This window comes from Equus przewalskii, chromosome 19 (genome assembly GCF_037783145.1).
Source record: "Equus przewalskii isolate Varuska chromosome 19, EquPr2, whole genome shotgun sequence".
Classification (NCBI taxonomy): Eukaryota; Metazoa; Chordata; class Mammalia; order Perissodactyla; family Equidae; genus Equus; species Equus przewalskii.
Genome location: NC_091849.1, coordinates 29,600,066 through 29,609,935, shown reverse-complemented (window position 1 = coordinate 29,609,935; position 9,870 = coordinate 29,600,066). Strand labels below are relative to the sequence as shown.

Here is a 9,870-nt window from a genome sequence, read left to right as displayed (position 1 = left end):
TCTTACCCCAAAGCTTCAAAGTGTTACTGAGCCCTTAATAGGTAAGGCAGCAAGATGGAAAGGAGAGAGGCGCCTTGAATGACAGCCACACACTAACACTCACAGGCCTGCCAAAGCCACAAAAATCAGGATCTGTGCTTCCGGCCCCCAGCCCCCAGATGTAGGTGTGCCAGCCACCTGGAATGACTCATACCCTGGCGATGTGGGCACACATGCCAAAAGCAGTCTGGGCACTGTGCCCACCCGCACACCTCAGGCCGAGGGGGAGGTGAGATTCCAGCTCTTCAGCGGGTGACAAGGGGGTACCCTCCCCACATTGCTTGCTACCTTACCCCCAGAGCGCCCCCTAGTGATCACCTCCTCGGCTCAAGGACCTAGGTGTCCTTTCCTCCCACCCTCCTCCCCCAACCCTTACTCTCAAGCGAGAGAACTAGATGAGGTGTTATGCAAGGCCTGATGTTTACCTCCCGCAGGGGCCTCCTCCCTCCCTATAAAGGCTGACGTGGTGGCGAGATTCGCGGAGACTGAGACTGAAGAGCGAGGCAGGCCCAGGAGAAGGACAGAAAAGCGTCAGAAAGTTAATGCGGGAGACGGAGAGAGGGGCATCGACTCAGCAAGCAGCAGAGGGGGTCCGCCATCTGCACACTCGAAGGCGGTCCCGGTGGTCGCGGAAGGGACGGCGTCCAGACGCTGGCTTCCTATGGAGGCGCCCGAGCTGGGCCCGGGGTTGGTGGAGCGTCTGGAGCTGCTGGCGACGTGCCCGCTGTGCGGGGGCCCCTTCGAGGACCCAGTGCTCCTGGCGTGTGAGCACAGCTTCTGCCGCGCGTGCCTGGCCCGCCGCTGGGGGACCCCGCCGGCGACCGGCACTGAGGCGTCTCCCACCGCCTGCCCCTGCTGCGGCCTGCCATGCCCCCGCCGCAGCCTGAGGTCTAATGTGCGGCTGGCGGTGGAGGTGCGGATCAGCCGCGGACTGCGGGAGAAGCTGGCCGAGTCCGGGTCCCGCGCGGGGAAACGCCGAGGGGGCCGCATCCCCACCATGGGCTGCCTGGACCCGCACGGAGAGGTGAGGCAAGGGTGCACTGCACGGGTCCCAGCTGTTGGGGAAGGGGGAGATTCATGAGTTCCCTGAGGGAAGAGGGAATGGTGCCTCCCTGGCCCGAGCCCTTATGGAAGTTTACGCAAAGGATGGAGTTGAGGAGAGAAAAGCAAAGCACAAGGGGACGGGGGCTAACCACGAGTCCTCACAGTGAAGTGAGAGGTGCCAGGAAGGACGACGGGAAGGAGTTGACACTGCCCAGAGGAGAGAGGTCTGGACGGATGCCTGAATCTGGTGAGAGGAGCTGGAGAGAAGGGGTTGGGGCACTAGACAGAACGCGAGGAGCCCCCTGAGCAGAGCGCGGGAACTGCGGGAGCATGGAGAATGACGCGGCTAGGCGCCCAAGAGTAAGAGACCCGGCGAGCGGAGGGAGCCTGCGGGGGGTGGGGAGGAGCTGACTCCGGCGAGGGCGAGCAGAAGTCCTAGGAGGCTGGGGGTGAGGGGAGATCAGAATTGGCAGGAGGAAGGGGGAGCAGGGGGAGGGCGGAGAAAAAGTTGGAGGTGAGGTGCGGGTAAGGAAGGGACTGCCAAAATGAGGGAGGAAGGAACGGAAGAACAGATCCAAAAGGCCCTGTAGCCTGGTGGGGTTGGTCCCCGAGCTCTGGCCTTAGCCAAGCTGTGTGTTGTTTGTTATTATTGTCGTTGGCTCCTCCCAGAGCCCCAGGCAGGGGCGGCGACGGGTGGAGGCGAGATCTGGAAGAACGGCCATTGAGGCCTCTGGCTCCTCTCCACATCCCAGCCCTATCACCACCACCCCCCGCCCCCGCGCCGCGTCCCTCCTGGGCCCCGACTCCTTGAGCATCAACTAACCTCATTCCCTTGCCCGACCCCCAGGCCTCCGGGATTCCCGACTGGCTTCTCCCCAGCAGCCGAGCCGGTCTCAGGTCTTGCTTCCGCCCTTTGAAGTCTACATAGATCTAATTAGTCTAGGTGTAATTGGCATAATTCGGCAAATTGCCTATCCTCTTTCCCCTTCACCACCATACTGGTCTGCTCCAGTCATCCCCACTGGACAGTGAAGGGGAAAGGGGGAATCCTACTGCGTATTTGGAGGGGGAGCAGCCAGCGCCCTCTTCTGGCTCCCATGGCACCCTCCCGGGACACATCCAAGTCCAGCCGCCTTCTTAGCCAGGGTAGAGAGACACAAAACAAAGGGCCCAATAAACGCCACTGGGCTTTTATGGCAAAAGGGGAAGCAGTTTTATTATAAGGCTTTTATGTAGCAACTCTTAGCCCAAAGGCTCTGGGTATGTGTTAGGTCTGTGTGATACAGGGGGAGGGGGATGTTTATCTGGGCTACACCTCAGCAAGTTGCCGAGAATAGGGGCCACTGAGATCAGAGAATGAGGCTGGGTGGGCAGGGCAGCAGGGAAAGGTAAGGACTTTGGGGGCAAGGAAAAGGCATGGATGAGGCTGGGGAAGGGGAACTGAGAGCACTTGGGGCATGTGGGTAAGGGGAGGATAGTGGGGGATGGAGTTACAAGGATGAAGACAAAGTGGTGATGGAGGGAAAGGAAAGGTCATGAAAGAAGGGAGAGAATGAGAGGAAAAGGCAGTACAGGGGATAAAGAGGTGAGATCACTCTGAGAGGTGGGGAGAGAGACCTGACCAATGCAAGCACAACTACCTGGGGTGGTGGGGGCGGCTCCCCACAGTGTGAAGCCCAGAGCTCACATCCATGTTTTCTTCTGCCCATTCCAGGATATGAGGCAGACATGGAGAAGGTGAGTTCCACTGTTCCTTCCTTTCCACTCCCAGCCGCCACATCCATCACCTTTTCCCTGGGCTCACATCCTTGTCCCTACTCACAGACAGGTTTTGTGGGTGTGGCATCACCCCTTTCAGCTCCAAAGATGTGAGTGGGATGGGGGTGGGGGCATCAGAGGGCAGAGGGTGTCTACTGATTTCCTGACCCTTCTCCCTCATCTGTCCAGATTTGATGCCCCAACACCCAAGTCATCTAACTCTGAGGATGATCTCCCTGAAGATTACCCAGTGGTCAAAAACATGCTTCACAGACTGACGGGTAAGGAAGGCCGAGGGGAGGGAACAGAATGAGAGTCTCTTTTAGGTTTGCTCCCTTTCCCTTTTAAAAAATAATCAGTCCTTTTTGTTGCCTGTATTAGATTCTCAGAACTGCTGTAACAAAGCGTCACACACTAAGTGGCTTACACATAGAAATTTAGGGGGCTGGCCCTGTGGCCGAGCGGTTACGTTCGCACGCTCCACTTTGGCAGCCCAGGGTTTTGCCGGTTCGAATCCTGGACGCGGACATGGCACTGCTCATCAAGCCATGCTAAGGCAGCACCCCACATGCCACAACTGGAAGGACCCACAACTGGAAATACACAACTATGTACCAGGGAGAAAAAGGGAAAAAAAAAATCTTAAAAAAAAAAACAACATAGAAATTTAGTCTCACAGTTCTGGAGGTAGAAGTCAAGGTAGCGGCAGTGTTGGCTCCTTCTGAGGGGTGTGAGGGAGAATCTGCTCCATGATTTTCTCCTAACTTCTGGTACCTTCTGGTAGTTTCAGGCGTTCCCTGGCCCGTAGATGGCATTCTCCCTATGTCTTCACATCATCTTCCTTCTGTACAGGTTTGTCTCTGGGTCCAAATTTCCCCTTTTTATAAGGACACCAGTCATATTGGATTAGGGTCTGCCCTAATGAGCGCATTTTCACTTGATTAGCTCTGTAAAGACCCTATTTCCAAATAAGGTCACATTCTAAGTATTGGGGGACTTCGACATTTCTTTTTTAAGGGAAATGCAATTCAATTCATAACAATGTCCTCAATTCCTCATATTCCAGCCGTTCTCCTCTCTTACCTTTTCATACATTCACACAACACACCCCTGGAGATCAGCTGCCCCTCAGGAATCTCTACTTCCAACACTTCTCATCAGTTCTCTCCAGAAGGGTCTCAGGACTCCTGCGTCTCCCTGCCCCTTGTGGGACTCTGGGCCTTTTCTGCAGCTTCTGGGGAATTCCTTCCTCCATCACTCTTACAGCTGCCTTCCACCCTTAAACTGCCTAGAGAAGATGCTCTACCCGTTGGGTTACCCACCATCCCACCCAACCCAGATTACTTCTAGCACTCTAATCCAGAAATCTTTCCTCAAAGCACTCCATGTGCACAAGGCCTATGATTCTTTCTGGTTCCTTTGGCTATCACCGCCTTCTCTCTCTTCCTCTGCCCTACCTTCCCTGTAGAAATAGTCCTGTCCACTCCACCAATTCCTGTGGGTGGGTGGGCTGGTTTCTCAGGATACCTTGAATTCCTCCCTTTGCCCCTCCCCTGTCACTTGGGGTTCTGGTATCTGGTATCAGTCTTCCTCTTTACCTTCCCCATCTTGCTGACCCAGCTCCCATGCCCCACCCCAGATGCTGAAGATTGACGTATCGGTCCTCACTCCTCCCCAGAAGTCAGGTTAGCCTTACTCTTCCTCAACCTCCACAAACCAGGCAACCTTTCCTCTGAGTTCTGCGCTATGCCCCCTGCCCTGGGCCAGCAGGGTCCTTCTCCAAGTCCAATTCTACAGAAGTGACGCATCACTGCACAGTTTGGGTCTTGCCCAGGCCTGCCCTTCGTATGCCTTCACCCTTTTTGGTCCTACAGCTGCCTTTTGAGCTGTTGTGGGGTATCTCATGAGCCTACTGCTGCATATTCTGCCTTCTATCCCTCCTCTGACTCTGAAACCCCTCTCACGCGGCCCTCTCCTTGTCTTCTCCTCTTCAGCCGACCTGACCCTGGACCCTGGCACCGCACATCGCCGCCTGCTCATCTCTGAGGACCGCCGCAGCGTCCAGCTGGCCCCACCAGGGACACCTGCGCCCCCTGATGGCCCTGCGCGCTTCGATCAGCTCCTGGCAGTGCTAGGGGCACAGGGCTTCAGGGCTGGCCGCCACTGCTGGGAGGTGGAGACCTCAGACGCTGCCTCCAGCAGAGACTCTTCTGGAGAGGAGGAGGATGATGGGGAGAGCCGCTATGCCGTGGGCGCAGCCGGGGAGTCAGTACGACGCAAGGGCCGGGTAGGGCTGTGCCCTGCGGGGGCTGTGTGGGCTGTGGAGGGCCGCAGTGGCCGCCTGTGGGCACTCACAGCACCTGAGCCCACACCGCTGGGTGGCGCCGGGCCCCCACCACGGCGCATTCGTGTGGACTTGGACTGGGAGCGGGGCCGCGTGGCCTTCTACGACGGCCGCTCACTTGACCTGCTCTTTGCCTTCCAGGCACCCGGGCCCCTGGGAGAGCGAGTCTTCCCACTGTTCTGCACCCGGGACCCCCATGCCCCGCTCCGCATCGTGCCAGCAGAAGGCTGAGTGTCTTGCCCACAACCCCCGTTCTAGTTTGGCCTGTAGTGAGGCTGCTTCCTTTTGGGTGCAGAAACCCCCACTCTCCAGGGATCATGTCCACATGCCCACTGCGGGAGTGTTGATAAGCACCCCCACCCACCTACATTGTCTCTTTTCTCCCAAATAGTAAGACCTCAACCATCCTCCAGTTTCCACATCCATACCTAAAGCCACATCCATTCCTGCCCCCTTCCTCTTGGGACTCTTTTCCACGTGTACCCCAGGACTTCCAAATGATCTCTCCCCTTCTACCTTCTAATATTCCAGGCCTGAATTGGGGAACAGGCCCTGACCCATCAGTATTGGTAAACGGCCCATGTTTACTACACAGAGGCCCTGCTAGTCAAATATTTTACTTCCCAGACCTGCCTCTCTTAACTTCAAAGAAGGGCCCAGTGCCTTCTCCACAGCTAAGGCTTGGGCCTCCCTGCCCTGTTGACTCAAGAAACAAGAGCCTCCTCCTAAAAAGCAAGAGACTCGACTCTGGCTTGGGCCTTAGAGCTTTCTAAAGAACTTAAGACCCCTTTTTGTGGGGGAGGTGTTGGGGAAAGGGGCAGACCAGTTCTACTCCACCCTGACTGCTTACTATGCATTTTCCATTAAGAACCTTAAAACTCCCCGCTGCACATACTCGCAGGAAGAACCAATGGTGCTACCTCTCCTTTCCTCAACCTGGGAATGGCCCAGACACCCCAAATTCATCCTTGTATATAGCCTCACATCTTCCCCCATATGTATAAATGGGCCCGTATTTACACATTTTGTGATGTTGGGTTATTTATTTTGTGCATTTGTGGCAATAAATGAGATCTCTATGGTGGTATGGATTTGACTGATCTCTGCAACTAGAGATGCATGGCAAGAGGCCTGGAAAACGATATCCAGATCCCAGTAAGGGATGGGGAAGGCTGAGAGGAAGGAAGGGGTAAGAGCGTGGTGAGGGGACAGACCCCCGCCTCTTGCTCCCTCCCTTATCCTTCCTCTCCCAGGGACCCAAGGCCCTGGTGCTATGTTGGAACTGTCTCCAAAGCTGGAAGACCAATAGCTGAAGAGACAGTTGGCTCTAAGTGAGCCAGCTTTGTCAGAAATCCTAGAACACATGAGAAGGGTGAGGAGAAAGGACATGACTAGTTCTTTTTCCATTTTTCATTAAAGGTGAAAATGACAAAGACCTTTCTCCTAACTTCTCTTGAGGGCACGAGGGGAGTGGATGGGAGGGGAAGGGCTAGGAGCACTGAGGTCTCCCATCAGACCTCATATCCCACAGGCAAGGACTAATAGGACTATTTAAATACATCGTTGAAGAGCTCTAAGCCAGGATTAACAAGCATAGCTGGGACAAGATTGCCTGGAATCTGACTGGGACCCTGGCAGTGAAGGCTGGGGCTGTTGGAAACCCAATTTAAGTGTTTGGGACTCAGCGAGAGAGCGCAGGGGGCCAAGATAACTGGATCCCAGGACAGGCAGTTTGGCAGTGAGAACAAAGGGAAGAAACTGGGACCAAGATGCCTGAATCCCTGGAGAGAGGAGGATGGGTACTGGAAAGAGAAATGAGGGCTAGGGGAACCCAGAAGCCTGGGTTCTGGAATAGCAGCAAGTCAGAATTCCAGGTTCTCTGTCCACCCACCTCTCCCTCTTCCCTCTATCAGGCAGAGGAGAGGGGAGGAGGGGGTTGGAGAAGGGATCAAACCATGGGTTTAGTCCCCAGGTAGCCACGTGAATACATTCAGGGCCAGACAGACACAGGAATGCTGGGGGAGAGAGGAATTTAGTGCTGCATTGGCCCTGGAGGGGGCTGGGAGGGGTCAGGAGGCTGGGGAGGGGTGGTGGGGCTCGGTCCCGGGGTTGCACGACGCCGTCCTTTGCGGTGGCCCCGTACACAGTGTGTATGACCACAGCCCTCCTCTTCCTCCTCATCACTCTCCGTGGAGCTCTCGCCAAAGGCCCGAGGTTTCTCATAAATACAGCAGCCTGGATTTGGAGGGAGGAGCCCAGTTAAAAAGGAGGAAGAGTAAGATGTAGTCAGTTCCATTCCCACTGGATCTCAGTAAAAATTCCGACTTCCACCATTGTCTCCTCCTGCCTTCCAGGACCCAGCTTCCCCAGGCCTACCCCCTGAGACTCAGGCACCCAACCCCCTTGTTCTTTTAGAGACCCAGGAATCCAAAGCTCTACTTCTTCCACCTCTGATACCTCTTGCCTTCAGGCTTTGGCACATCCCAATTGGAGCCCCTCCCTACCTCTTTCCCTCTAACTTTAACCTCTTCCTGATGCCAGAGAACAACCAAGGCAGTGATAGGATTGTGAGCATGTGGGGGCTTCAGGAAGGCCAGAGGATGTGAGAAGGTAGAAGGTATGCAGAGGGAAGCCAGAACTCCAGGGTTACTGCAGGACAACGATTACTCACATTTTGATGAGCGGCGCCCCATGTGTTCGTTGTCCACAGTGTCACTTGTCCATTCCACCTTTTTCTCTGGCTTCCGTTTCCGAAGTTTGATGGTTAGGCTCCGGTTCTCCTGGAAGGTTACAAGGGATGGGCATAACTATCTAGTCCCCTCCTACAAACCTCTCCCACTCCCTCCCCGGGGGCCTCCTCTCTTCCCTTTCCCAGCTGAATCACTATCATAGACATAGCACCAGAGAAGCTGAGTGCTAGAAGATAAAATAGAACAGGCCTTTGACCTTCAGGGAGTCCCTTATGGAATCATGAAGTATTATTTACTGTTCTTGATAACTGCTACTATACAGAGAAGGCACAGTTCCTAACCTAGGGAAGGTCCCAGCAAATCTTCAAAGGAAAATATAATTCTCGCTGTTCCTCCGTCTTCCTCCCCAAATCATCCTTGATGGTATTAATACATGAAAATTTTCTCAGTCCCCAATACCTAATCTTTGATTTCCCTTGCTTTTCCCAGACCCCCCATTCTTTTTCCCACTAAAGAAAGAACTCCATTCTCACCTCTCTCATCCTCAAGCCCAGCCCTCCCCACCTCTAATCCACCTATTTCTTAGCATCCCAGAATCTCTGGTAACTATTATTCTAAACTTCCTTAATCCAGGGGTTATTGAGCCCAATACAACCTTCTCCCTTTGAAAGCAACTTAACCTGTTTTTGCAACAATGCTGTTTTCCTCTATTCATATCTCTGATTTCTTAAAATACTATCCTCATCTCCTTTTTCTTGTTCCCTCATTCCTTCCACTTCCTTTTACATTCATCCCTTCAACAAATATTTACAGATAAGCATGCTTCCAGTCAAAATCCCCTACACTTGGCCTCCAACCATGCTTTCTTACACAGCTCTTCATTTTCCCCCAGCACCTCCCTTACTCCTTAATCCCCAAGTTCCCATTCTCTCATTATTTACACACACCACCACCCCAAGCAGCAGCATCCTAACTCTAACTATTACATATCGCTTGATCAGCCTCCTGCACCATCCCTGCCACTCCAAACATCCCCAGTATCTTGTGATTCTCCCAATCCCAGACACAACCCCACTCTTCCATATCCCCAGGCCCAGTCCCTCCAGCAACTCTCCAAAGCCCTATCCCCTCCCTCTCGGTATCTCCCAGACCCCTAAACAGCACCGCCCCCCGCCTTTCTCACGGGCTCGGTTGTCACGGTAACCGTTGTCTCAGTGACGGTCTCACTCAGCCCGGCCCCTGCCTCGGCCATGGCTAAGGCTGAGGAGAGGAAGGGGGATGAGACACCCTTCCCTTTTCCTGTTTCTGGGGTCTAAGAGAATCGGTATCGGATTCAGAGTAGTAGCCAGGATCGTCCACCTTCTTTTTTCCCCTTCCTCCTGGGCCTCCGCTTCCCCACCCCTGGGGATAACCTGTCCAACCCCACTTCCGGCTCTCCTCTTCCGGGTGTGACGTATTCCACAGTCCCCCTTTTCCCTTCCGGGCACGAAACGCGTTAAAGCGCAGGCGTCGCCGGATTAGTTCCGCCGTAATGTGACAGTGCGCAGGCTCCGCAAGAAGGCGACACAAACTTGGCGGAAGAGGCGTCTCTGCGGGCGTGGGAGGAGGGGGGCGGTCAAGGGCAGCACGCGCACGTACTACACAGAGCCGGCAGGAGGGGGCGGTCCGGAAGCGGAGCGCTGGGCTGGGCACTGCAGACCGGGTGTGGCGCGGCGCCCGGCGCGGGGGCGGGGCAGATGCCATACCTGGTTCGGGCGTCCTGTAGCTGAGCCCATCCCCCCTCCCCATCTTTAAGACTGGGTGGGTGGGAGAGCGGGGAAAACTAAGGCGCAAAAGTAATAACCCGACAATGGCCTGTTTTTGTTTCGTCTGTTATTGTTTGGCCTATTACTGTTTCGTGTCGGAATCAGAATCAGGACCTAGGAGCAGTTGGAAACACACTAAAGACTCTCGGTTCTAGTCCTCGCCCTGTGCCTGTAGGTGTTGGAGCTGGGC

General features: G+C 54.9%; 2 protein-coding genes across 3 annotated transcripts; one reads left to right on the top strand and one right to left on the bottom strand.

The window, feature by feature from the left end:
* Window positions 1-245: 245 nt before the first annotated feature.
* RNF39 (ring finger protein 39) lies at window positions 246-6,272 on the top strand. Of its 2 annotated transcripts, XM_070584287.1 has the most exons (5): window positions 311-1,063; window positions 2,798-2,820; window positions 3,031-3,122; window positions 4,836-5,128; window positions 5,327-6,272. In XM_070584287.1, the coding sequence occupies exons 1-5, from the start codon at window positions 701-703 to the stop codon at window positions 5,414-5,416; spliced, it is 861 nt and encodes a 286-aa protein (XP_070440388.1). In that variant the 5' UTR covers window positions 311-700; the 3' UTR covers window positions 5,417-6,272. The 2 variants fall into 2 exon arrangements, with proteins under 2 accessions (XP_008540474.2, XP_070440388.1); XM_008542252.2 differs by having other exon boundaries at window positions 246-1,063; window positions 4,836-6,272.
* Window positions 6,209-9,466, bottom strand: PPP1R11 (protein phosphatase 1 regulatory inhibitor subunit 11). Its single transcript, XM_008542250.2, has 3 exons — window positions 9,059-9,466; window positions 7,857-7,965; window positions 6,209-7,420 (listed from the first exon to the last, which is right to left on the bottom strand). The coding sequence occupies exons 1-3, from the start codon at window positions 9,125-9,127 to the stop codon at window positions 7,218-7,220; spliced, it is 381 nt and encodes a 126-aa protein (XP_008540472.1). The 5' UTR covers window positions 9,128-9,466; the 3' UTR covers window positions 6,209-7,217.
* Window positions 9,467-9,870: the final 404 nt, after the last annotated feature.

Bases quoted from the DNA above. Each gene is read 5' to 3' on its own strand.
- RNF39 (XM_008542252.2), top strand. From the start codon at position 701: ATGGAGGCGCCCGAGCTGGGCCCGGGGTTGGTGGAGCGTCTGGAGCTG. The intron at 1,064-2,797 runs GTGAGGCAAGGG...TGCCCATTCCAG, and splicing joins GCCTGGACCCGCACGGAGAG to GATATGAGGCAGACATGGAG. The intron at 3,123-4,835 runs GTAAGGAAGGCC...TCTCCTCTTCAG, and splicing joins CATGCTTCACAGACTGACGG to CCGACCTGACCCTGGACCCT.
- PPP1R11 (XM_008542250.2), bottom strand. From the start codon at position 9,127: ATGGCCGAGGCAGGGGCCGGGCTGAGTGAGACCGTCACTGAGACAACG. The intron at 7,966-9,058 runs GTGAGAAAGGCG...GTAACCTTCCAG, and splicing joins TTACCGTGACAACCGAGCCC to GAGAACCGGAGCCTAACCAT. The intron at 7,421-7,856 runs GTGAGTAATCGT...CTCCAAATCCAG, and splicing joins GGGGCGCCGCTCATCAAAAT to GCTGCTGTATTTATGAGAAA.